The 27,737-nt window shown below is 38.5% G+C and overlaps 2 protein-coding genes and 1 long non-coding RNA gene across 8 annotated transcripts in view; 1 reads left to right on the top strand and 2 right to left on the bottom strand.

Moving 5' to 3' along the window:
- Positions 1 to 11,562, bottom strand: part of LOC113587515 (integrin alpha-X-like) — a 30,972-nt gene extending 19,410 nt beyond the window's left edge. For 2 of the 5 annotated variants that reach the window (XM_035533325.2, XM_081697078.1), the window contains exons 1-16: positions 11,395 to 11,560; positions 10,130 to 10,238; positions 8,455 to 8,558; positions 8,242 to 8,312; positions 7,857 to 7,968; positions 7,624 to 7,757; positions 6,475 to 6,608; positions 5,981 to 6,134; positions 5,377 to 5,527; positions 5,206 to 5,279; positions 4,676 to 4,793; positions 2,770 to 2,903; positions 2,392 to 2,541; positions 2,006 to 2,206; positions 1,733 to 1,866; positions 1,475 to 1,626 (exon numbers count right to left, since the gene is read on the bottom strand). In XM_035533325.2, coding sequence (XP_035389218.2) covers positions 1,475 to 1,626; positions 1,733 to 1,866; positions 2,006 to 2,206; positions 2,392 to 2,541; positions 2,770 to 2,903; positions 4,676 to 4,793; positions 5,206 to 5,279; positions 5,377 to 5,527; positions 5,981 to 6,134; positions 6,475 to 6,608; positions 7,624 to 7,757; positions 7,857 to 7,968; positions 8,242 to 8,312; positions 8,455 to 8,558; positions 10,130 to 10,238; positions 11,395 to 11,449 — 1,987 coding nt within the window. In that variant the 5' untranslated portion in view covers positions 11,450 to 11,560. Of the gene's footprint in view, positions 1 to 1,474; positions 1,627 to 1,732; positions 1,867 to 2,005; positions 2,207 to 2,391; positions 2,542 to 2,769; positions 2,904 to 4,675; positions 4,794 to 5,205; positions 5,280 to 5,376; positions 5,528 to 5,980; positions 6,135 to 6,474; positions 6,609 to 7,623; positions 7,758 to 7,856; positions 7,969 to 8,241; positions 8,313 to 8,454; positions 8,559 to 10,129; positions 10,272 to 11,394 lie in introns of all 5 variants that reach the window. The other 3 variants (XM_081697079.1, XM_035533326.2, XM_081697080.1) reach the window with 3 other exon arrangements.
- A 4,973-nt stretch (positions 11,563 to 16,535) lies between these two features.
- On the top strand, positions 16,536 to 20,889 carry aldoab (aldolase a, fructose-bisphosphate, b). Its single transcript, XM_027026198.3, has 7 exons — positions 16,536 to 16,694; positions 18,516 to 18,634; positions 18,985 to 19,251; positions 19,362 to 19,522; positions 19,625 to 19,883; positions 20,008 to 20,207; positions 20,395 to 20,889. The coding sequence occupies exons 2-7, from the start codon at positions 18,523 to 18,525 to the stop codon at positions 20,488 to 20,490; spliced, it is 1,095 nt and encodes a 364-aa protein (XP_026881999.2). The 5' UTR covers positions 16,536 to 16,694; positions 18,516 to 18,522; the 3' UTR covers positions 20,491 to 20,889.
- Positions 20,890 to 21,053: 164 nt separating this feature from the next.
- Positions 21,054 to 26,461, bottom strand: LOC113587514 (uncharacterized). Of its 2 annotated transcripts, none has more exons than XR_003411749.3 (4): positions 26,374 to 26,461; positions 23,314 to 23,384; positions 21,568 to 21,653; positions 21,054 to 21,432 (listed from the first exon to the last, which is right to left on the bottom strand). It is a non-coding gene; the product is annotated as an uncharacterized LOC113587514 (long non-coding RNA). The 2 variants fall into 2 exon arrangements; XR_014117106.1 differs by lacking the exon at positions 26,374 to 26,461 and adding an exon at positions 25,697 to 26,277.
- Between the last annotated feature and the right edge of the window lie 1,276 nt (positions 26,462 to 27,737).

The raw sequence follows: 27,737 nt of genomic DNA on the forward strand, positions 1-27,737 counted from the left end.
AGAAACAGCCCCAAATCTGTCATCTGTTTTGATTCTTCTAAACCTTTCAGCAGCCTTTGACACAGTGAACCACAACATTTTTCTCTCTTGGTGTGACTGGCTCTGCTTGGAGATGGTTTCAGTCCTATCTGAAGGGACGGTCCCATCAGGTGACATGGAAAGGATCCACATCCAAACCATGTAGACTCTCCACTGGTGTTCCACAGGGCTCAGTATTAGGCCCCCTTCTCTTCTCTTTGTATACTCATTCTCTTGGTGATGTAATATCTTCTCATAGTTTTTCCTACCACTGCTATGCCGATGACACTCAATTATTTCTTTCTTTTCCACCCTCTGACACACAGGTCTCCAGACATATCTCGGCATGCTTGACTGACATCGCATCATGGATGACTGCCCACCACTTGAAGCTCAACCCCAGTAAAAACAGAGCTTGTGTTCATCCCAGGTACTCCCAACCCTTACCATGACCTCACAGTTTCCTTCGAGAACTCCCTGATATCACCATCCGAAGCTGCCCGTAGCCTGGGCATAACTTTGGACAACCAGTTGTCGTTCTCAATTCATGTTTTTAATCTAACCCGGTCTTGCAGATTCCTCCTTTGTAACATACGAAGGATTCGACCCTTTCTCTCACAGGAAGCTACCTAGGTACTTGTGCAGTCTCTTGTGATCTCAAAACTAGACTACTGCAACTTGTTACTTGCTGGTCTTCCTCTAAGAGCCATCAAACCTCTACAACTTGTCCAGAATGCAGCAGCACGACTGGTCTTCAGTCTTCTAAAGTTCACACATTACTCCAAAAAAGATTGGGTTAGATTGAATACATAATCAATAGGTATAGTTAGGCTTGCAATATCCAATTAGATTAAGTCCTCTCATTCCCTTTAAAAGCTGTGATATAACTAATTATTTAAATTATTTACATTATATAAAGACATTTCCAACTGTCAGATTCACAATTAATAGTCAAAACAGAATTGTTTTTCCTTACAAAAAAAATTAGCAGTTGTAAATCAGTATTTGGGAGACATGTTTAGAGGAGAGATTTTTTCAGTCAAAATACTGTAATGAAAATTATACACATCTTAATATGCTTTCTTGAAGAAAGAAAAATACCAAATTGCATTTGCATTTGCAAGGAGATCAGGTCTGAGGAGACAGTAGGGCAAGCCTTGTTTTAAGCCAAAACTTTTGCACAACTCCACCCACAATAAATGTGCATGCAAAATTAGAAAAATGCAACAGTACGTGGCTTTAACAGCCATGAAATTAGAGCCCTCAGAGTTCTAAATTAAATGTAAAGTAAAAGTCTGGATATATTTATTTCCCTAGATTTATAACTTTAAGGAAAAAAAATACCAGTAAAAGTTTACAAATGACACCCTGTATGTTTTTACAGGCAGACAAACAATTACTGTTCAGGTAAACAGTTTATAATCTGGAGTGTATTTTGATTTGATTTTTGACATACCTTTTTTGTGAGTGTAATGATTATGTAACATGCTCATAGTGAAGCACAATTGCAAGATGTATTCTAAAGGCCTTTCACAGTTGATGTCTTTGGTAGGGATTTTGGATGGGTTAAAGGTCACTTTGGTCACCAAAGTCACAATGGGTCTGGACCTGAACTTCCCACACACAACAGAAACATACATATGAATATACACTTTCCTTGACACATGATGTACATACTGGTCCAGTGTTTGTTGATGACCACATTTGACCAAACCTGAGCAGTGCAACTGCTCCTTTGGTTCCAACAGCAATATCTGGCAGACCATCTCCACTGTGGTCCAGAGCAAACTCACTCAAAGACAAACCAAAGAACGATAGACCTGCGCGCACAGATGAACCACTGATTCTCTGTCATCACAAAACAGGGAAAAGGAGGAACGTAGGCAGATGCTTTAGCAAAAGTAGCAAAAAAAAAAACTTTGTCGGATGAAAGTGATATATGACAATAAAATGCATCATTCATCATCTCTTTCCCACCCTCCCTCACCTGTGAGTAGGTGGGGTTGATGTCTGCTGCTCTTCCATTAAAGATGTAGATGCTGCCCTGTCCATCATCCTCCAGAGGAGCTCCTACCACTACATCTGCAAAATGATCCCTGTTTAGATCGCCTGGGCTGGTCATTGCAGAACCAAACCTACCTTTTTGTCCCATCATTCCTTTCAGTGTCTGTACAAGTAGTACCTGTGACTGATAGAAATAATACAAAAGAAGTTACTTAAAAGAAGCTACCAGTACGCAATCAGCAGTAACACACTGAAAGTCTTCAATGTCAAGAATTGAAGTACCTTTTGTATATCACCTTAAGAAAAATTTTAGGGTTTTGTTTTATGACAAATATAAGATAAATGAGCACTGCTTTGCTTTCTCTTTACCAAGTATGGAATGGAGTAGACAAAGATTTTTCCTTCATTATGATCATCTATATACATTGGAGCAGAAACTAGTAGAAGGTCCATGTAGGAATCAGTATTCAAGTCTACCACACACACTTCAGCTCCATAATAGGCACCTATTTGAGACACCTACTTGAAGAGAAAGGAAGTTTTCAGGATCTCAAATGGGAATGTGAAAGTTCCACTGTTTAAGTATTAGGCAGTAAATTTCACTGTAAAAACTTTAAATGCATTAGTATTTGATCAACGTTTGTGAACTACTGTAATACACTGAAAACATTGGTTGGATGGGGTTTTTTTTTACTTTTTTAGTGTAGTATTGCATATGGTTTTAAAAAGAATTATCACATGTGCAACCTCTGGAGGATCCAAATGCAGCTGCTTTGTTGTCTCCAGTGATGACATGGTCACTCTTCCCTTGTGTGCATGTCTTGGAGCTCCAATAATAACGTATGAATCATTCTTCATTTCTCCTACTGTCATAGAGTAACCTGATAATGGGAACACAGATGTACTTGCTCATTTGTTGTCTCTTTGAAATAAGACAACAGTGGGCAGTGGTAGCTCATTGCTTAAGGTACTCAACTTGTAATTGAAAGGTTGCCTGTTCAAGCACCACCACTGCGTAGTTGTCACTGTGGGGCCCTTGAGCAAGACCCTTAACTCTCAATTGTTCAAGTTGTACTCAGCCATGATTGTAAGGTGCTTTGGCTAAAAGTGACAGGTCAATGAATTATAATTGCTCACTACTCTTGTAAGAAAACAATTCATAATAAGTTGGACTTTCCCCCTCCTGTTGGCTTACCAATTTCCTGTTTAAGTCCTGGACTGCATAGCAGATTTTGTAAAGTCTTGTGTTTACCTTGAGCTTTCTATATATTCTAGTTTACCCAGTTTACTTTTACAATTTAGTTTACTTGCCTGTTGTATTTGCCTCATTTATTTATTTCTTATTTTTGGTTGCTGTTCATCTCATTAACTGCCCGTCTAACAACTTAAAGACTGCCTTCCCCTTCATTAAAATAAGCCTGTTTGCATTTGTGTCCAGTCATATGCATATAAATTGGAAGAAAGCTATGTGTGTGTGTGTGTGTGTGTGTGTGTGTGTGTGTGTGTGTGTGTGTGTGTGTGTGTGTATGTGTATCCTCCTCAAAGAAGAGAATCCTAGGTACCCAACCCTCAAAACACCCCGTCCTGTGGGAGAAAACTTAAGATATAACCACATATTAAGAGAGTTAGCCTGGAATCATTTTTATATGATATTTATATACAGATTCTCTCTCCCCTAAGAGATCCCCAGATTCAGCTATGTGATGTAGTCACTCCAAAGGATGGGTCTGGGTCTTTCGTGGGTCCCTGCTTAGTAAGCCATGACTGTAGCTACTCTAGCAGCAGGTTCCCAGGTGGCAGCTTTAGATGGATAATCCACTCTACTTCAATGTTCTTCCAGCCTCTTGAATTGATGAGCTCACAATTCCATCATGAAAACTAATCTTCTTCTTCTTCTTCTTCTTCTTCTTCTTCTTCTTCTTCTTCTTCTTCTTCTCCACCACAGATAGGAACAGTGACCACAAAACCACTGACCTGTTCTGCTGGAGGTAGTGTGTCATGCTTGGCCCCTCCTAGCATCCCTGCCTCTATGGTTTCCCTGTCTTGTCTTTGTTTTGCTTTACTTCCTTGTTGTGGTTCTATTCCTTAGTTTCATTTCTCTGACCCTCATGAGTTGCACCTGTGTCTTCTTAGTGCATGTATTTAAACCCTGCCTCATTGCCTGTGTGTTTACTGGTCATTGTGTTATGTCCTAGTTGCTGTTTATGATATCCTAGCTTGTGTGTTAATTCTAGCTGTTCATATTCCAAGCCTTGTGTTTTCTCTGTCTGTTCTATATTTGCTAGTGTTTGGTGTAAGTACTTTTCAATACTTGTATTATTGTACATGTCACTCTTACAAAATGCACTGATGGTAGAAGGTATACCTATTAAAGTACCACTGAGTGTAAGTAATAGGTAATGAGGTAGGTGTTTGTGAGTGTTTATTTGCTTTTTTAAGTGGTTCATTGCAGGCTTGAAGTTCCATTTCTTTCTCTGGTAATCTCACAATATATCAGGTCATTTTTGGAAAATAAATGTGGAAAATGTATAAAAGTGATATAAATACAGTATATGTATATAAGCTTGGCTTTTTATAGAACACATTGAAATTTCTTCTATTCTAATAATAGTTGTCAAAGTAGCTGGCATCTTTTGATTGAGAGGATCCTCACCTAAATAACTGTCATGCTCAGTACCCCTCTGAAAGGGGTAGGGTTGTCCAAGTGAACTATATTCCTGGTATCCTCCTTTCCATTGGAACGCTCCAACTGCACTCAGTATTGTGTTTCCCTAAAGACACACAAAAAGATCACCACCATCACAGACACAGTGCATGACTGCATAAACATATATTTGTCACTGTGGAGGGTAATGTAAAATGCTTAATTTTATAATAAACTTTATGCCAGCACACAAGGATTTATATAAGGATTTGAGAACCAATGTATTTTTATGAGGCAAAGAGTATAATTGTCTTTTTTCCTGCATATTCTTGTTCCAGCCATATCAGAAAAGGGACAACTCAGATCAACTGCTCTAGAACAAAAGAGTGTCCCAAGCCATGGACTGCTATAAAATTACAATACATCTGTTATAAATATTTGTAACTGGATAATATTTAATTACATTATGGATAGATAGTGACATTCTCAATAGAAAAGTACAAGAAAGGTACAAAACTAAAGCTAAACAATAACTTTACATTTGGACTAAATGCTGCATTAAATCCATCCTGTGCAAACTCCATTTTACTGGAATCTCCTGAGGTCTGGGTTCCTTAAACAAAGCAAAACAAAAACTTTATTTGTAATATTTAGAAGAATATTCTGACTGGGACATTAAGACTTATTCACCAAAAGACACATTAACATACCCTCAATAGCAATAATATTGTCCTCCAAAGTACCACGGATTTTGTCCAGCAAGTCAAAGTTATCCACCTTAAAAGTGTACTCATCATCGGGCTCAGATGCAATGGTTCTCAACTCCTGCCGTGCAGATGCTTTCTCAAAAGCGTCACCAACCTTGCAAATAAATAAAAATAAAAGCTGATTTCCCATCATGGGCAGCATGGGTGACATTTTTTCTGAAATTTGTGTATCATATCAGGCCTCACATGCAAAAGAACAGTGTTAATCAATGTTGTTACATTTATAGTATTTGGCAGACGATTTATTTTTCACTGGAGGACTGTGAGAGTATGCATTTATTTGTTTGCATGTTCCCTGGATATTAACACCATGACCTTGATGATGCTAGATCTAGCAGAAGAGCTACAAGAAGAACAGCATTGGAGATACATTCATATTAATGAATGAATCTAAAACTAAATCTCCAACACACAAAGCAGGAAATGATTGAATCTAAGAACACCGAAGAGAATATAATAAATCTTAAGCATTTATGCTACACCCATGTTTTTGTTCTAGAATATCTTGTGGATTCTTGAACTGTATGAAAGTAGAAACACTTCTTACCCCTATAGCATATCGAATAATATTGTTCTGTTTTGCATTTTCAATAGCATTTTCCAGATTGTCATCACCTGCACTTGATTCACCATCAGTAATAACAAGTAAGACTCTGTTAGCATTTGGCCTGGCTCCTGCACTGCTGGTAAATAGTTTATTCCTGTGCAAAGCAAAATTCATGTGAAATTGTGGGTCAGTATGACATCATTGCAGTAACAAACTGCAGATGGTAGATGGTAGCTCAGTGGTTAAGGTACTTGACTTGTAATTGGAAAGTTTCTGTTTCAAGCCCCACCACCAAGTTGCCACTGTTGGGCCCTTAACCTTCAATGGCTCAAGTTGTAGTCAGTTATAATTATAAGTTGCTTTGGATAAAAGTGTCAGTTAAATGCAGATAAACAATTTTATACTAAATATAGTAGCAAAATGTTAATTTAATTATGAGTAATGATTTACAAATGTAATGAAGGACTGAATATATTCACATGAAGAATACTTACACAACTATGTTGATAGCCTTTGCAGTGTAGGTACCTCCTTGTAGTTGTTGAATTCTCATTACTTGACTGGTGTCTCTAAAGTTATTGAACATTATGTGTATAACACATTGCCTTGAGAACTGTGCAACAGCAAACTGTGAAATAAATTGAAATGTTATAGGTCACACATCATTTTCCTACTAAATTAATGTACAGCTAATATAAAATTGTTTCATTAATCCTTATACAAAAAGTTGGTGTTATAGTCTGAAATCCTGACATTGGTTACATCAAATGAGGTAACTAAAATAATTTCCCCTGTAAATTTAAGAAGTTCAGAAAGTCTACACTCTATGCGAATCCTGATTCAGCACACTCAAAGTCTCATGCAGGTCTTACACTTTTCAGTTTGTATTTCATGGGACCTCGTGCTTCATTCACTTTATTGACAAGACAAGAAAGTCAGCATTTGCCACATTAGAATCATACATGACAGAGCCAAACACATCCTCTGTAAGAGATTACAGATCCACTTCTTCTTCAATCACAAACCCTTCTAATAATGCATGTGTACCTTCAGCCTTATCAGTTACCTCATCGTATGCGTTAATGTTTGTCTACTGTATATATTTCACTTTCATATACAGTATTACCTCTTTGTAGAACTACACAGCTTGCTCTTTGCTGCCCTCCAGTTACTAATGACTACATCGCAATACAAGTATAGCTACAAAAGTTCCCTAGCCCATTTTGTCTTTAATGTTTCATGTCACATTATAGCTTTTTATTCCCTTTGTTCATACTTCATTCAGCTCATGCTATGAATTCTGGCAGGTACCTTCTGAAGTTCTGAAGCAGTGCTACCCTCCTCTGTTTTTACAGTAGTTATCAGGTATATATGACCTTTATTTTAAGTTATTTTAAAAGTATACATAATGCATAAATGCATAAAGAAGGTTTTCCTGCTACTTCCAACTCACTTCTGCCCTTTGGTGATTAATAATAGCAATTACGAAGTAAAACATTCCAAGCAAAGGGGACAGGCACTTGGAGCACACACTGTGAAGGCCTCAAGCAGAGGGGGGAAAATATAATTAAAACACAGGGCCTCCACTCTAGCTCTTGAAATCACACAATACAGTTATATTACAGACTGTTCTATGGGTGTACCTGAACATCTCGTTTCATAAGACCTTGGATTAGTGTTTTAACAAAAGTCTTCATTTTATTAAAATCTCCATAATCTACACTTCCAGAGCCATCCAACAAGAATGCAAGATCTGTTTGTGCAGAAGGTGGGCACTCTGAGAATGAAGAACAAAAGGAGGTATTCAGAGACAGAACAAAATACACTAAAAAGAAAGAATGTTGCTTGATTCTTTTGGGGTTTGTATTTGAATGACCTCTTAAAACCTTTGGTACAGGACTTGCTGGAACATTGCTGTCATGAATAAAACACATGCCGTTTAGGGTAGTAGTTACTTTACATGACTTGGGAATGGTGGGGCCACAAACCTGAGAGAGAGAGAAAGTTTTTGCTTTTACTTAAATAGCAAACTACAACACACAGGGGCCTTGCATTCATCAATTCCAATGCTTACTCAAGCGATGGAAAAATTATCCTAAAACTGCACAAAGTTTAAATAATGTTTTATGGATTTTCAGCTTTAGCTTGATATTTATGAAAAAGTAGAATATGTAGACTAATGAATGTGTCTATACCCATTTTTAAAGAGCTATTCATCCATTCCCATAATGACTCAAATGCAGAATGAGTTTATATCTTACCAATAACTTTGAAGACTGTGCAGCTTTAATCACTGAAAGTCCAAGTGACATATTAACAGCCTCGGGAGGCACTATTTAAAAACATGAAAATGGACAAACCAGATGTCATGTCATGATGAAATGTCATGTCGGGATTAGCATATTATTTATAAATATTTTACATTACTGTAAAAATTGAGCTTCTAATTTAGAATGCTGAATATGAATCAATACCATTTATTTGTAAAGGAGAACAGTTTCCTGTGTTTACCGCACAGCTGTAAACTTGTCCTCTTTTATTTTGACTTTGTTGAAAGGCAGGATCACTCACAATTACACTGAGAAGAGTCAGAAAGATTGTTAGATAAATTTCAATTTAACTTTTGTATTTGCCCATTTCACTGTGATAATCAAGGTTTAAGAATGTGTGTGTTTCAGAATTATGCTTTACTTGCTCTTTGACTACTCTCTAGGTGAGCATGGTAATAATCACAGAGTCATGTCTTGAACTGTTGCTATATTAGTAGAGTGGTAGCCTAAATCTTGGCCAAATTTCTTCCCATAAGAAGTCACTAATTAGCATTCTGTTCTATGCCAATATAATATACAGTGCAATACAACAATCTATTTTTCAGACACCATCATATGTAGTACCGGGTTACTGTCCTATTCTGCTCATTCTTGGTTTACGCTGCAGTAACAGGCCGAATCGGTCAAGAAAAGGAGGAGGAGCACGTGAATCTGGTAAGAGGTTTGTTGAGTGGTGTAAGGAGACACCTCCTGCTCCAATGAGACGGTGGTGAACTTCAAAAGGAGAAAATTAACACCACCATCCATCTCCATTAGCAGAACAGAGGTAGAGTTTGTGGACTCTTTTGTTTATTAGGGTTCACATCAATAACAAATGGACTGGGAGCAAAATAGTGATGCACCCCTTAAGAAGGGCCACAGTAGTTCATTTTTCTGAGGAGGTGGGTTTCATTTAGTGTGTGCACTGGACTACACCTATTCTACCAGTCCGCAATTGTGAGCTTGTTGTTCTTTGGAGCTGCATGCTGGGGTGGGAATATGAAAAAGAAGGCCCTGAACAGCCTGAAGTGGTCAAGAAAGTGGAGTCTGTAGTGGGGCAGAGACAAGACTATACAGAGCCTGAATGAGAGGTGGACGAGGGAGAAACTACAGTGGCGGGACTTGGGAGGACCTTTAGTCTTACATAGTGATCTACAGTAATCATTCAGAAATGTTGCCTCAATATCTCGTCAAATGTAATTCCAAGTCACTCACTTTCCAGTGCAGGTTGAATATATGCGTAACGATGAGCGGTACGGAGGCGGACGCATGTGCGGAGAGGAGAGAGATTTATTATGGGCAAATCCAAAATCAGAGTCGTTAAGGCAGTCCAGGGTCATAGAGCCGACACGGTGAGCACGGGGATACATGATTAAACGGGACAGGGGCTAGGATACACGAGTAACTAAACACAAACAGAGGCTAGAACTAAACACACGGAAGTGAACAGGGGAACAGGCTATAACATAGACTAGGAAACATGCAGGCTAGGATTACACAAAGACACGGAGTACAAAGAAACAACCGTTAGAATAAACATGCAAACGCAATGAACGAAACACATTAAAAATCACATGAACGAAACCATTCAACATAAACACAATGAAGCCTAACACATTCAATCCTCAATGAACAGCTAAAACACTGGGATCCAGACAGGTTTTAAATACATGAACTTAATACTAGAAATGAGGGACAGGTATGGAAAATCAAACGAAGGGAGGAGAAAACGAAGCCATGGAATGGAACCAAAACACACAAGACAGGGAAAACACAGAACACGGAACCCCGGAGAGACTGATCATGACAATATGTGCAGCACACATTGTTCATTACTCACCTTGATTGATTTTTCTGTACCACTTTGTATCCAAAAAAGGTGCCTTGATTTGAGGTAAATTCCTTCCAAGCATTTGGTTCAATGTTGAAAGCTTCAACTGACTGAAATACTATAAATCAAAAGCTAAATATTCTTTAGGTCCCTGGATACACAAACCAATTTTTATAATATATTTTTATAAGTTCCAAATAAAATGTCAACAAGAATAATTCATTGCATGTGTAACCTGGCAAATAAAACTGATTCTGATAATGTATCTTATTGTACACAGAATTAATGTACGGCCTGATATTGTTTGGTATTAGTATTAGAAGACTTGGTATTAGTAAGATATTCTTAGATAAAACAATGAGACAGAGAGAGAGAGAGAGAGAGAGAGAGAGAGAGAGAGAGAGAGAGAGAGAGAGAGAAGGAGAGAGAGAGAGAGAGAGAAGACAGAACATATAATTTCAGGAAATTGCCAGTGATTGCTCACCAACCCTAAAAGGACATTCTGGCTGTTTGAATGTTGAATTATATTTACCAGCAAAATCATCAAATTTTATTAGTCTATGTGTGATCTACTTTGCTTATAATAACCACAGGAATTTTAGGTTTTCATAAGCAAGACCCAAAATTTGCCAAAGCATTTAAATTTCCTTACAGTATTTAATTTACAAACAATAGTCAGTTGAACACATATGCCACACTGTTGGGTTCCTTTTCATTTATATTATCTACACTTCCTATCTACCTCCTACTAACCACTTGCATCTGCCTTGCACTATTGACACACATCAATCACCACATAGTCTACAGAGGGTCTCTTTTGTATAATTTTTGTGATGTCTTTCCATCTTTGTCCATTTAGTGTGAGCCTTGCTACCTATTTTGCACTGACTATTTATATTATTATTATTATTATTATTATTAATAATAATAATAATAATAATAATAATAATAACATTTACATTTATATAGCACTGCTCTCAGACTCATTTATATGGCTGACTACTCTTTTTGCTCTGTCTATACTGTTTGCTGTTTCTTGCTGTTTACTGTCTTTGCCTTGCGCTTTATCAAACCCTAAAACTGCTATAAACAAGCCTCTTTGATACACAAAATGTTATCCAATTAAAACTGTTATTAAGGTGGGAAATGGTTTCAAGCCACAACCAAATACAATTCTCTTAGCTTGCTTTAGATCAGAGGTACCTGAATTTGAAGGATGGAATAATTACTAAATAAAAAAAAGCTGTTCAAGTTTATGTTAAGTTTGTTCTTACCAGAAAATAGGTAAAAGTAGATTTGAATATTCCGGCTCATTTTTCCTGTGGTCATTAGAGTCAGAAAAACAAAGATTCAAAGGCTGTGGAAGCAGCAGATATTTTAAAAAGTGTTTCTTCCTGTAGTAGACAGTTGATTTGTCAACTATTACCAACAGGCAAGAGTCAAGTGTGGCTTAATATTTGCAGTAGGAACATAAAAGAGAAGTAACAAAGGGGAAATTACACAGAATGTAAAAATATTGAAAGCTCACTTTTTTCTTCAAGAGTATGTGTTGCTTTGCTCATCAGTGGCCCTTTTCAGAAATGGTCTTGTTTATTAAATAGTTATAATTCACTTTCAGATTGGTCAGGCACAAAGTCACAGAATACAGCCCTCGAAGTGGCTGGCAAGCAAGACATTCAGATCAAGCGATGCATCTCACTTAGCGAGACAGACAACTTATAATTATTGTTATTTGCTGACATTACCTCTACTCCTTACAACTGCAATACCTGCTCCTACCACCTTGTAGCTGTTGTGTATATAAATGGTATACATACCATTAAAGCACCATTCAAAATAAAGTGTTACCACTGATTTGAACTGTGTATTAAATAAAAGTGTGTTTTTGTACCCTATTTCATCCTCAGATTGTTTTATAACCGGACCTCCCTGGTTTAACAAAGCTGGTGGCAGCATATTGAATTTGGGACTGCAGTATCTGCATGAGCAACACTGTGTAAATTCCAGTTCTGCCAAATTAGACCAAAAAATTCTAAAATAAATGATCATGTGAATAAATATACAATAACATGAGTCAATAAATTGATTGTCTTCTATGTCACATAGATGTCACAACAAGTAGAGTCAAACTTTTCAAAGCACCATGAGAAGTGTGAAGGCATACTCTACAGACTCCATTGCCAAGCCTCCAGTTTCCCCCCTGCCTACTTGGAAAAAGTTTTCTTAACCTGTTCCACCGTATGCCTCGCCAGGTCTGGTTGTCCTTCCCCTGGGCCCTGGAGTACGTTTCTCAGCATGAATGACAGAGGCAGATATGCTGAGAAACATGCATGCTTTATTCACAAATGCATGACTATATATAGATGGCAAAGGAGATAAGTAAGTGTGTAAATGACATAGGAAGGGAAATATGTTCAGACTTGTTCAGAAAATTCAGCATCAAAAAATATGGCTGAGTAGAAAAGACTGTAATGTACAGAAAGGCGGTTGCATTGTATTTTAAATTTTAACAATTTCTTAAAATAAAATCCCTTTTATTCCTTAAGAATAATGATCTACAGTGCAAATTAATTCCACCTGAACCGGGTGAAAAACCCCTCCTGCATGCCAGTTAGAGATGAAAAGCTCCAGCCTACCAACCTTTCCCCAGGTGGAATTAAATTTAGCTATCCATTGCCAATTAGTAGTGACCCTTATTTTTCTCTGTGCCATAGTAGCCAGGACAACTGCCCCGTAGCGTGGGGGCCATTTGAGCACAAAGCCAGACACAAAATTAAAGGGTCAGTACCAGGCTGAGGCCTCCTCTGGCCACCAGATGGAAGCTTCAAGTCAGACACATTACTAATCAGGCTTGATGCCCAACAGCTGGGCTAGATCTATAAAAGCCCAGTCACTCAGTGTTGGGTCTTTGCCAAAATTCTGAGCCAAGCTCCTAGGTGGTAACTTTGGGTATTGAGGTCTGTGAGCCCTTGTGCTACACCTCACTTCTGTGCTGTGAAGGTGTCTGTGTTTTTATACATTCCTTCCCCTCTTCAGTTTTCACCCTCAAATCTGTCTCTCTCCCAAAGCTCCCCATAGCCATTACAGTTCCTCCCTGTTTTCTGGTTTTGTTTGGGAAGTTTTTGTTTGGTTTTCCCCAGTGCATCGGGGCTGCCATTCTTCCTGTGGCATCCTTGGTTCTCCCTTTTCCCATGCTCAGCGTGGTATTTAATTTTTTCCTCTTGTGATCATTTATCATTTATCTCACTAATGGTGATCATGTCTTTGATGTTTTTGTCTTGTCTGTTAGTGATTAGTGGAGGATGTGGTCTCTGGTCTCTGCATCATCCTGGAGGATTTTGAAGTGTTTAAGTATGATATCAGTCACTGTTTTATTTGTAGGATGATAAGTCACCACCAAGGGAATTCTTGTAGTCTTAACAGCAGATTATTTATATGTCAATGCATCCACACTCTGAACAGGTAAGATATGAGCAAAGGCATTATCTATGACTTCCTTAGGAACCCACAGTTTTGAAGATATTTACACATTTCCATGTTTTTCTAGTTGAAGTCTTCATTCTCAATAGAAATGTGTTTAAGTCTAAGTAGCTGTGAGCAAGGGATGGAGATTTTACAGGCCTTGGGAAAGAGAGTCTGCAAGTTTTTAATAGATGGTAATATTTAAACAAGCACTTCACTGAAACATCCAAGAAGGCTATCTTCATGCTAGGATTTGCTATACTCCATTTATATTCAAGAGCTGGGTGTAACTTGTAGAATGAAAAAATGAACAGTTGGAGGTTTTCAAATGTGCATGTAGCAATACCAAAAATGTCATGAATGTATTCAGAAATTGTAAGGGTACTGGTCCAGCATATTGCTCAAAATTGGTTCCAACAAAGAGGTTTACATAGGATGGTCCCATTTTAGTACCCATACCAATTCCTTTTATTTGTTGAGTAGTACTTGGAGTCAAAGGTGAAGCAGTTCAGAATTAACACAAGTTCTGATTGTCTTAAGGTAATATCTGAGAGGATTTTTCTCAGGTCTTGCACAAAGAAAACAATCTTCATTAGGGATGCCTGTGTACAAACTTTTAATGTCTATTGAAAAAAGCAAGGAGTTATATAGTTCCTGGTATCTGTTGGAGTCATTTTCCCAGTTTGGTTGTTATAGTCCCTAGTGCTCCTATTACCATGGGTACCACAGTTGCCTTCACCTCCATATCTTTTCTATCATGTCCTTCAACCCTTGGTACTTCCCAAGCTTTTTGTATTCCTTTTTTGGACCCGGATAAAGTGATTGCCGTCCAGAATTGGCCAAAACCCTCCACCATTAAGGAGTTGCAGCAGTTCTTGGGTTTTGCCAACTTCTACGGGTTTTTACAGGGATTTGATACCATCTCAGCTCCCAGCGGATCAAGCTTTCCAGACTTTAAAGAAAGATCACCTATTCTCCACCAGCTTGACCCTTCACTTCCCTTCATAGTAGAGGTCAACGCATCAGACGTGGGAGTGGGAGCTGTCTTGTCACAAAGACAAGGCACTCCACCATGGCTGTAACCTTGTGCATTCTATTCCAGGAAATCGCAACCCGCCAAGAAGAATTATGATGTGGGGAATCAAGAGCTTCTCGCTGTCAAACTCACCCTGGAACAATGGAGACACTGGTTACAGGGAGCTGAGCATCCCTTCCTGGCGTACACAAACTACCGAAACCAAGTCAGCTCAGTGACTCAACACAAGGCAAGCCAGGTGGTCAATGTTCTTCTGCCAGTTTCCCAGGTGGATGAATCCCACTTTTCATGTGTCTTTGTTGAAGCCTGTTGCTTGCGCAATAGCATTTCAATAGTCCTCTATTCTCCAGTCTAGTGTATTTGTTTCAGTAGCCCATTTTCATCAGATTGCCCTGGTCCCCCAGCATCTGACATGGACCTTGCTGACCCAGGTGACATCCAAGTCAGTATGCCTCTCTTATTGCAATCTGTCATTGTTAATGAGGTATGCGGGCAGTGTTAAGGGCCTTGCCGAAGGAACCACATTGATGATGCCCTGGTCAGGATTCGAATCCCTGACCTCCAGAGGATCAGTACATTTTGGACAGAGGTCCTAGATGTGGCAGTCCCAAGTGATGGAAACATCTAAAGGAATGAATATAAATAGTTTGAGAAATACCAGAGGTTGAAAGAGGAGCTGGAAGAAATATATGATTAACAGCAAGACACTTGGGGCTGTGAACTCTAAGCCGGAAAAGTGAAGTGGCTCAACAGTCATGTATTACTTCAGGCATTGTCTATTGTATTTCTTCATTTCTCCAAGAGAAGGCTTGTTGATCTTTTTGTGGAACACTTTCAGACCATCAAAATTAAAGATTTGTCAAATGCAAGGCATTTTAATGGAAATTACACTAATTACATAATTGTTTGCATTGCCAGGTGTACTATGAAGTTGGGAAACTCAAAGTACTGATCTACACTTTAGAAACCCATGGTCCATACCACTTTATTCCAGTTATTCCATAGCTTCATAGCACTTATTATGAGTTTCCATCAGTATAGGGTGACCAAAGAATGACTTGCTATTGGTGTTGTTAAAATGAACACTAACTTCTTCTCACTCCCTTACGAATTCTCATGTATTTGGATACATCATATGTCTAAACCTTTGCCATCCTATTCCCCTGACCTTCTCCTGTCAAGCAAAAGCCATCGAACAGTTGAGAAAAGGTCAAGGATCATCTCTGCACTCTGGAAGGCATTGGGTTTCTATTAGCAATTTTGCCATGCTGCCATATGTTGCAATAGGAGCACACATGAACAAAATAATCATGGTGAGATAATGCAGCTTTTCATATTGACCTTTAATGAAACTTAAAGCATAAAGCACGGAACTGTCTGTTATTTTGTCCATTTAATCTATATTTGGGGGCATATATAGTTTAAAAAGGGGTTTTTGCATAGAAGCTGTGGTTTCTGCTAAAAATAAACCAAAGAACGGAAAGTACGTTTATGCTTCCCTAATTCTATTTTTATTTCTTATTCCAATGATGTATTGCTTTCCTTCATAAACATAGTAGTTACATTTAGAACTGACAGATATGCACATCAAAAAGATTCTTATTTCACTCACACTCAAAATGGTCTGTATGGCCTTTGAATTTAGGCAGTTTATTGTACTCCATCAGGTCATGTGTTTATGTAGTTGTTTTTCTATCCTGGGTTTTTACATTTTCCTTTAGTCGTGTTGACTTAATTCAGTCTTTTATGCTTCAAAACCACTATTGTCTCTCTCATTTCTGTATTACTGTTCTAATTTTGCATTGTTCTGTGTGTGCGTGTGTGCGTGTGTGCGCGTGTGCGCGTGTGTGCGTGTGTGTATTTTACATGGGGGAATGTTGCCACCCCTCTCCAGTGTCAGGTTGGAGATAATTTTAGCTGTCCTGCTCAAATGTGAGGGGTCACAATGATGGATAAATACAGCAACAGGTCAGCCTGGGAGGGTCACAGGCTAAAGTCTTTTACTTTTCCCCTGTCTCTCCCTTCACACCTTCCAAGAAGCGCTCCATTCTCTCAACTGTCCTCTCAGCCATAAAGGTAAGATGTAAATATTTGCACATTTTAGAGATGAAAGTGTTTCATGTAAGTTACCACTACTGTAACATGCCACTCCTGACTTGGAGTATCTTAAAACATCATTAAAAGTAATTCTAAATGGATTTCGAAATGTTCAGTGGTCACAAAGGCAACATTACATGCCACTGTACGTAACTCAGTAATAGTCAGCATATAACACAGAAACCTGATTTGATAAAGGACAAAGACATCAGTAGCATAATCTATTTATATAAGCATACTCTATCTAGCTTTGGACGTAAGTATTGAAGTCCAATTGCTCTTATGTCTTCTGAACTAATATTATGAGCTAATTGTGTGGCAACTGTAGATGAAAATGTTTTCTCTTGCTGCCGATCATTTCCTTTCCCTGCTGTTGCCTCCACCAATGATACTGCATTACAGAAACTGGATAAAGTTAGTGTGCTGAACTAACCTAATGGTTTATTTTTGACATGGTCATTACTGTGCAGCATGCTACTGACTTTATTTCCCCTGAAGTTGATATGAAAGTGGTTGGCCACTTTATCCAGTTAAATAGATTATTTAACTGGATGACATTAACTGGATGACATGTATGCTACACTAGTAGAGACAGAGATATCCCCTTCACCACTACTAGCTATATTATCTTGAATATTCTTGAAGGTTTAGACCATGTTAAATGAGTAACTTAACGCTGACATTAACTGATCTGCCTTGACACATGTATGCTCTATTCACTTATTGTAACTTAATGAGCCTGAGCCCTTATGACATTATGAGCAATGTCATTGCAAGAGCAGCTGGCTCTGCCAGTATTTATATATAGCATGACCTATTGGATGGGTAGCAAGGAAGCAGTGAGGGCAAAAGAGAGCAGCGACAGGGAGGAGGGTGTCAAACATGACTGAGGCAAAGGTCAAGGAGAAGAGCATCCAGATAAAAAGTGGTTCATGCACATGCCTGCCATAACCCTGCCAAGAGAAGTCAGATTGAAGAGAAACTTGACTGTGTGCATCCAGTCACACATTTGATTCCAAAATCATTTTAAAAATTATTACAGGGGTGAGAAATTAATATGGTGTAATTCTCAAAGCAAATGCCACAGTGTTTGCTGCTTCAGTAATGCAATATCTGTGTTGTATTACCAAAGGGCTGAGAGATTGTGTAGAACAGGATACACACAATAGAAATGAATAGCACTGGAAGTTTTGAGAGCTATGCAAGTTCCTCTTTTTCTGTTTCTTTGACATTTACTTGCATGTCTGATATAATCGTACCTCTTTCTCATTCCCTGTAATGCGGGGTGGCCCGAGTGCCAAATACATAAGACAACGGCACTCACACGTGTTATGAACAAAGAACATGAACATGAAACGATTAAGACTAAATGAACACGATAAACATGTATACATCTAACAATGATGAGTATAACATTTAACATTACCATTGACAACAACACCACAACACTTTATGTCTACAATGACCAACACTCTGCACACTTCAACACGGGTTTAAATACATATAAACAAACAAGGTGCAGGTGTGTGCAGGTGTGGCCACAAACAGATCCCCCACTACACGTGGCTGGCCAAACCACGTGACTCGGGGAAGCGAGCGTTCCATAACACCCTCTTGCTATCGCTCCCTCTGCATGGCTATCACGCACTCTCTCACTCTCATTTGAACTTCATGTTTGTTCTTACTAAATTTTGATAATTAATCAGGTGGCTTATATGGCCTGTCTGTGTGTGTTTCTTGTTTCTGTGTCTTGAATAATTCTGATGGGTTTTTTTTCTTGTTTCCCTCTCTCTCATTCAGTGTCACAATGCCTCATGCATACCCATTCCTCTCTCCTGAGCAGAAGAAAGAGCTCAGTGACATAGCTCAGAGGATTGTTGCCCCTGGCAAAGGAATCCTTGCTGCTGATGAATCCACAGGTACACAGTGTACACATAGACTGGTATACATAAGCCATGCAAACCATGCATATCTTGCCAATGGGATAGGAGCCATCTTTATGAAAACAATTATATTTTGAATAGGAGAGAGAAATGAAACATTTTATTATTAATTAAATCAAACCAGGGTGTTCTAATTTGCTTTGAGCACTGTGCCCTCTTTCCATGGGCCAGATTAATAAAACTTGGCAACCACTTAATACTATGCAAAGTGTGTGACATTGTATTTAATTCATGTTAAATGTTTAATCTGTCAGGAGGTTTATGAATTTGGCCCCATATGCCTCGTTATTGCCAGTGACTGATATCACTCCTTCCAACTAAAACAGGTAGCATTGCCAAGCGGTTCCAGAGCATTAATGCTGAGAACACTGAGGAAAACCGAAGGTTTTACCGTCAGCTGCTCTTCACCGCTGATGACCGCATCAAGCCATGTATTGGAGGAGTCATTTTCTTCCACGAGACCCTCTACCAGAAGACTGACGATGGGAAGGTCTTTCCCCAGCTCATTAAGGAGAGGGGCATTGTTGTGGGCATCAAAGTGGACAAGGGTGTGGTCCCTCTGGCTGGAACTAATGGCGAGACCACCACCCAAGGTCTTTCTCCTCAGACTTTCAAACAATCTCTGTCTGAACCTTTGGATCGGGTATTTATTTTTGTGCATTTCTTCTAATTGCAATTTCTCTATGCAATGTGCGCCTCTCAGGATTGGATGGCTTGTACGAGCGCTGTGCTCAGTATAAGAAGGATGGGGCTGACTTCGCTAAATGGCGCTGTGTGCTGAAGATCACGCCCACCACCCCCTCCAGCCTGGCAATCAAAGAGAATGCCAATGTGCTAGCTCGCTACGCAAGCATCTGCCAGATGGTGAACTACTATGCAAGCCACACATGAAGACATGCTAAACTACTCAGTCTGTACTCTCATTACATTATTACCCACTCATAATTGTTCCATCTCACCTGTTAGCATGGCATTGTTCCCATTGTGGAGCCTGAGATCCTTCCTGACGGTGATCATGACCTGAAGAGATGCCAGTATGTGACAGAGAAGGTTCTGGCAGCTGTCTATAAGGCCTTGTCTGAACACCATGTTTACCTTGAGGGCACTCTGCTCAAGCCCAACATGGTGACTGCTGGGCACTCCTGTTCCCACAAGTACACACCCCAAGAAATCGCCATGGCCACCGTCACGGCCCTGCGCCGCACTGTGCCCCCTGCTGTCCCTGGTTAGACATGCACAGTATAACACCTTAAAATACTGCATGTGATCCCTCCACAAACTGCACGCTCATGAATGTAGTACTGTAATGCACTCTTACGTTAGATTGCTTTTTTACCTTCTCTACCCAGGCATTACTTTCCTATCTGGAGGACAGAGTGAGGAGGAGGCCACACTCAACCTGAATGCCATGAACATGTGCCCACTGCACAGGCCCTGGGCCATCACTTTCTCCTACGGTCGTGCGCTGCAGGCCTCTGCCCTCAAGGCCTGGGGAGGCAAGAAGGAAAACGCAAAGGCCTGCCAGGAGGAGTTTGTCAAGAGAGCTGTGGTACGTAGACCTCTACACGCTACAGTTTCTGAAGACCAATGCTATCATTATATCGCATTAGAGTACACATTGCCAGACATGATCTAACATATCAAGCTATTGTAACACATTAGTTATCAGTTTCTTTTTTAAAATTATTTACAATCCTTATAGACTTATATTTCTTGGTACTGGATCTTTCCAACAGGCTAACAGCGCAGCATCCATTGGTAAATACGCTTCTAGTGGAGAGGCAGGGAAAGCAGCAGGAGAGTCCTTGTTCGTGGCAAATCATGCTTATTAGAGGGCCCATGCATGCTGCTGCACACCAGCAGTCCTGAAACTCCTCTTCCCCCCAGAAATGACTGGACAGTCATTGGTTCTACCTGCTCTTACCTTGGCCTGGCAACAGTTGTGTAACTGTAGTAACATGAGATGTAATATGGGATTCATGTTGTCTTTATGGTGAGAGAAAGAAACTCAGAACCTTTGTTGTTAAGGAAGACCTCTGAAAAAAAAAAACAGAAAAAAAACATTGAAAATGTCTTCCTTCATGTCCTTTTTGTTATTTCATAAAACCTTAATTCAGGCAGAGAAAACAATCTTTATTGTTAAGAAATGAAATTTTGGATTTCTTTTTTTCATATATGTTCACATTACCCTGGTCTGCGAAAACCAAGCAAATAAAGAACTAGCTCCCCAATATGGCTTGTGGATTATTCAATTTTGGCACTGTAGTATTGTGAGAAGGTTATGTGGGCTGCTAGGTCATACATTTAGATTACTCATACTCAAAGCAACAAGACTTAAAGTGAGCAAATGAACTTCTTTTAAGGAATGTGACAATAATGAAAATTGGCCATGACAGAAATTTGTAAATATTTATGGTCATGGCAATGGAATATAATAAATAATAGCTAAAAAGATCTGAGAAAAGCTCACACTACTGATGCCCTAGTGTCCTTCAGAAAACAAATGTTTAAAAAAAAGAGAAAAAACAGAAAATGGATGTAATCAGGGTAGAAAACAGGAACAGAATCTTGAGAGACCGATGTGTGGCAACTGAACAGTGTAGCAAGATTTTACCAAACCAGCTTTACAAGTGAATTTACTGTGAGCATTAGTGCTGGTGGAGTAGGTCACAAAATCAGCACTGAAGACTGCCACAGGTTACGGCAAAGCTGCTATAACGGCGTGGACCAAAAAAAGAGTCCTGCATACACTGAAGTGGACCTGCAGAATCACTCTGTAGATAGAGATGTGAGTGAGCACAGATGTTAAACATTTCTTTCTTTAAAAGACAGTAAACCAAATATTCATTTTTCTTTGACCTGACAAAGTCATTTGGCATGTCCATGTGCTCTGCATGGTAGCTACTCACCTCCTTTTCCCTCTCTCCCTACACAAATCTTCTGAGCAGTGGTAATAGTGTCATCTCCTGGCTCCTACTTGCATGTACACCACCAGCTAACCAAGACAGGGATCGTATTTACTGAAGAGTCGCGTAATTGCACTGACAAAATGGCTGTGGGTAAGTGGGTCAGTGAGCAAGTGGACATGTAAATAAATGAGTAAATGGAAAATTTACACCATCGACACCTGATAATGACAGTGAATAGTCCAAGGACAAGTCCCACACCAAGCACCCACATAAATTAATCATTGGTCAGAAAAAAACACTGTATTTTTTCAGTGCTTGTCCTCTCTTTTTACTTCAGAATTTTATTACAGATTTCTACTCAGTCTGTTTTTGTTCCATTATTGTTCTGCAAAAGATGTATAAGTGATTCTAAGTTGATAAATTGTGCCATCATTTAAACATTGTAGATGAATACCACAAGTGGGCTCAGAGACAAAGCTTGTTATAGTGCTATTATGCATTTACATGCCCAGCAGAAGCTAGAGCAGAGTTTATGCTTACAGTCTACTGTTGAGTCAGTTGTAACAAGAGAAGAAAGGAATTAATGGAATTGTTTTCAGTCAGTTCTAAAAAATGCTTTGGTCTGCATTAAATTCTTTGAAGACCTGTGGAATCTTGAAGAGGATACATTTCAGATAATCACCAACTCAGCACAACCACCACAATACAGCATGTACAAAATATAAAGGCCTTTAACCCAACCACTTACAATTTAAAAACAAATTATTTAGGGATATAAAATATACAGTAGGTGTTAAAGAAATCTTTTTTTAATTAATGCTACTACCAGTAGTGTTGTAATTGGGATAGACAGTAATGGTCCAAATGCTTCGGCTCAATTTGTGAGGGGTGGAAGGTCTGTTTCCCTAGGTATAGGGTCTATCTATTTGTGTCTGTACTAATGTGAAGGAAGAGTCAGACATTTATACAGTAAATATAACACTTCCTATGTTAAAATAAACTTCCAATTCATTTAGTTCACCTCTGCAGAGTAATCTTACTGTCAGTTTTAATTAATTTTAAGACGTTTATATGATGATGATTTAGAGAATATGGTTTGCATCAAGAGAAATCTGTTTACGATGTAAAAAAAAAAAAAAAGAATTGTTTCCTCTAAAAGCCCAGATCCCCTAAAAAGACAACGTGGGAAATTATTATTATCAGTCTGAACACAATACCTTTTGTGTTCCCTTGCAATAGTTTTGTATATCCGAGTAAGCACAAAAACTATTGCAAGGGAATCCAGATATATTGCAAAGAGATGCAAATATGTTTCAGAAAAGTAATGTCCACTCTGTTTTTAGGAGGTCCATATAAATGCAACTTAAATGTCTTCAGAAGGTACTGATTTGAGAGCACTTCAGAAAGCTCTATTAGTATATAGGTGAAGGGTTTACAACTGCACTTTGATCAGGTGTTGGCATTGCATAATCTTCAATAAAATGGAGGCATCGATCAAAGCATATTCTTAAAAATTGACAAATGTGTTTTAAACAAATGCTTCTACACATTTAAGGTGGAATCAGAGTGAGTACTGCTGAATTCCATGCTCTGCAATTCAGTGAACTGGGATCCCAAGAAGGCCGGGAACTGGCAGGTACAAGCTAAAATAGACTAAAATAGACTGTCTTAGTTTTTTTAATGTTTTCACATTCCATTAATAATCAATTAATGCATACTCAGGAAAAATCCAGACTCTGTAGTTACCTTGGGTTCTGTTGTTGGGTGGAAAAAACAAACAGGTGGATCACCTACGTTCACTCCAACTAGGCATACACCTGAGGAAACAGTGAAGGGAGGGTTGTATTTGTTTGGCCGTTAAGCCTTCAATCAGCTAATTTCAAACAAAATTGCTGAAAAGGTTTTGAGCCTGGATTCTCCAATGCAGCACAAATGTCAGTGAAAGATGTTAACAGTTGTAACTATTGTAACTATTTAACTGTAGACATTTAGACATGTATAGGCTTTTGCAATGTTAGTGCTATGTAACTAGTTATCATGTATATTCAGACTACATATATTAAGGTCTTAAACACTAGAACGCAAATCTCAAATTTGGTTTTAAATTTGGTAATCAATAGTAATTAATTCATGCCATGGAATATACATATTAAAATCACAGGCACTGAGATCCAGATACTATTTATTTATGCTTATATCAACTGTGAATGGTACTACTGAAAAGTGGAAACATTTAGGAACCACAGCAACTCAGCCTTGAAGTGACAAACCACATAAAGTTACAGAGCGGGGTTGCTGAGTGCTGAGGCATGTACTGAGTGCTGAGGCATGTACTGCAAAGCCAATGCTTTCCTTACTCAATAGCAGTAGAGCTCCAAACCTCCTTTGGCATTAACATCAGCAAAAACTGTTTGCCAGGAGCTTCATGGCATGGAAACTAAGGGGTGTAGGCCAACCCCTGAAAAAAAATCCAACAGCATTACCCCTCCTCCACCAAACTTTACAGTTGGCACAATGCAGTAAGTCAGGTAACACTTTTCTGGCATTCACTAAACCTAGACTAGTTCATCACACTGCCAGATAGAGAAGCATGATTCATCAAACCACAGAAGACATTTCCACTGCTCCAGAGTCCAGTGGCAGCATGCTTTACACCACTCCATCCAAAGCTGGGCATTGTGCTTGGTGATCTAAAGCTTGCATGCAGCTGTTCGGCCATGGAAACCAGTTAAGATAAATCTTAATGCTTGAGCATACCAAGATATTTTAGACAATTGTATGCTTCCAACTTTGAGGAAACAATTTGAGGAAGGCCCTTTTCTGTTCCAGCTTGACTGTGACCCAGTGTATACATCAAGGTCTATAAAGGCATGGTTGGGTGAGTTTGGTGACAGAGATCTTGACTGGCCCGCACACAGAGCGCTGACCCCATCGAACAGCTTTGGGATAATCTAGAACAGAAATTGTGAACCATTCCCTCTTGTCCAACATCAGTGTCTGACCTCAAATATGATCTTCTGGATGAACTGGCAAAAAATCTACAGAAGCAATTCAAAATCTTGTAGAAGTTATTATAGCTGCAGAGGTATCAACTCGTTTCCATAACTTTGTTAGTCATCCTTATGTTATGTGGCTTATTTTGTTGTAGTTTGTGTATTTTTATGTTTGGTTTCAATCATTTTCATTAAACATTTCAGTTGGAGACTTTTTTCAGCTGGAGCATTTTCGTCCTTTTTTCTCCACATTCTTTGCCCGTGATCATTACATTTACTTATCTGTTCACCTATATTATATTTTCATAAATTTTACAATAACATTCACCTTTTTAAATCATATTAAATGCCCCTAAGAACAATTAGATGCTCATGGAAAGTAGGAAAGAGTTTAATGAACATGGTTAGGCAATCCAAAATCATAAAGCAAACACGTTAGCCTCAAAACTAATGGGTACTAAGAAGAGTCTAATGAGAACATTGTTATAGTTTTGTTCCCAGGCTGCTGTGGTGTGTTCCTGGTTGCTGCGATATGGTTCAGGATTTGAGTCTCGCTACCTGCCTCGTTACCAGCTCTGCCCTGCCCTTAAGTAATTATATAAGGACCCTGCTGGAAGAAAATAGACACTAACCCTTCAGACACTCACCCTTCGCCCTAGCCTCGGCTTAGTCAAGCCTAGCTCACATTAGCATACATTTAATTTGGTTTTGTGGTCTCTTGGCTGTGCATACCTTGCCTTTTGATGTATGTAGTTAGTTAGCTTGTGTATATCTGGATCTTTATGTAAGCATACTTTTGGTCTCACTCATGTTATACTTCCTTGATCTGTGTACTCTTTTAGTATCAGCCTATAGATGTGAGCCCTGTGATAGAGTACATATTCTGGTGTATATGTATGTATTTAGTTACAGATTGTAGGAGGTGGTGCCTGTTTGTTTGGGATCAGGGTTATTTTCTGTTCATTGTCATGGAATTTAGTGTAGTGTATTTTATTTTTATCTTGTCTAGTAGTGTATATGTGATGGAGTTTTTTTTAGTGTGAGCTTTGTTTGAAATATGAGCATTCAAACGACTCCTGAAGCTCTAATCAGTATATGTATTCACAATTCTTTATTTAATACAAGTTCTATCTCACCTGCTGGTCCGTTGTTTATTCATTCTACATGCTATTCCACTACCAGTCTTTCATCACTATATGGCTGTTACGGCCTCATCGCCTAGACGGGATTATTAGACCAGTCAGAAGTCAAAACCAAAAAAAACATATTAAATGGAAACCAAAACCAAGAGGGATAATCCAAAAGACAGACCAGAGCAAAAAACAGGTTCTACACAGGAAAATAGTAAGAACACTCGGTATACTCTAAGAACAGTGGAAATAACCCACCCCGCCTGAGTTGCTTTTATTGTTTAAAAAGGTTTAGATTGTTTATAGCATTATTGTTAAACTCTAAATCCCTCAACTCCCCCAAACCCTCTACACACTTCATTAGAATTCCACCAACTACAGAAAGATTTTCAGGCGTCCACTGTAAAAGTATTTAGTGTCAACCATTGCTGTGTTTCTGTGCTTTTTATGTTCATCGGAGATCAAAAGGTAAAAATCCCTTTCCACAGGCAGAGAGAGTCAGTCTTCTTTCTGTGTACTATATACAACACATTTGTATGTGACCATTTTGTACAAAACAATGCTAGTATACAACCATTAACTGACTTATCTTCAGCAAACATATTATAAATATAAGGTGGTACAGCAAGAGAAATTATTCTATGGCTACAACTGATAATAATAACAGTTAATTTCCTCATTACCTTCTTCTTTCTTCGCCATCTTACAGGGTTCTATCTCCAAGAAAAAGTGTTGCCCCACGTCACATGAGACCAGTCTTTCTTGTTCTATCAGGGTACAAATGTGGGAAAGAAAGCGAGCAACATGCAAATTCATGTTGTACCGACCATACACATTTCATCTGATGTCTCCTTTTGCATGCCTATTTTGAATTTACATTATTTACTACTACATTTATGAGATATTATTATGAAAAGTCAAATAATATGGGTATAATTCCTTTAAAGCTTCTAAATGTACAGTGTTCAGGATCATAAATATCCAAAATCCCAGATTCTGAATAAAAGCATTTAAAACCCAGGCTACCATTGGAGGGAGACACTCAGTCCTCAGGGGCAGGCTCCAGCCACACCATCAAACCATTCACAGAAGGCTTTCCAAACACAACCTTTTATCATTCATTTTTCTGCAGATAACAAGTTCATTTGGAGCCAGTTCACATTTTTATTTAGTTCATTAAGTTTGTTTAGTGTGATCAGCAGTGGATCTCTTTGTTCTCTCTATGTGAGGGAACTGTGTTTCACTCAGCTCTCTAAATCTTCAGCTCATTATATGTTTCCCTCTCAATAACTCTCTCTCTCTCAAAATCCCTTTCTGCCCCTCTCCCTCGCCCCACTCTAAACCTCTACCTCTTTCTCTTCCTCTTTTCTCCCTCCCTCAGACATACTTCTTTCCTCTTCTCTATTACCACTTTAAACTATATATATATATATATATATATATATATATATATATATATATATATATATATATATACATACACTAACATATATATATATACATACACTAACATATATATATATACATACACTAACATATATATATATATATATATATATATATATATATATATATATATATATATATATACATACACTAACATATATATATATATATATATATATATATATATATATATATATATATATATATATATATATACATACACTAACATGTTTCCATCATGTTACTGTTCCATCACTCTAGTCTCAGAGGGCAAAAAAGAGAGATAGTACATACTAATCAGGAGTAATGCAATAAAGGTGTGAAAACACTTCTCCCTTTCACACACACACACACACACACACACACACACACACACACACCTACATACAATCTTGGTAATGGGAATACAGTGAATGTCCTTCTGTTGGAGCTTTACATGTGGTCAATTTACAGAGTTTACCAGTGAAAGCCAATTTGAGCTGGGTCACTATACAGCATGAATATAAAGTAGCCTAAAACACTGGATGGGTGCCAGGTTGAATTTTAATTGACCACTGTTCTAATTGTGCAAGAACAGACATCTCCTTCTCTCTCCTTCGAT

The sequence above is a fragment of the Electrophorus electricus genome, chromosome 15, assembly GCF_041902795.1.
Source record: "Electrophorus electricus isolate QZ-2024a chromosome 15, ASM4190279v1, whole genome shotgun sequence".
Taxonomy (NCBI): domain Eukaryota; kingdom Metazoa; phylum Chordata; class Actinopteri; order Gymnotiformes; family Gymnotidae; genus Electrophorus; species Electrophorus electricus.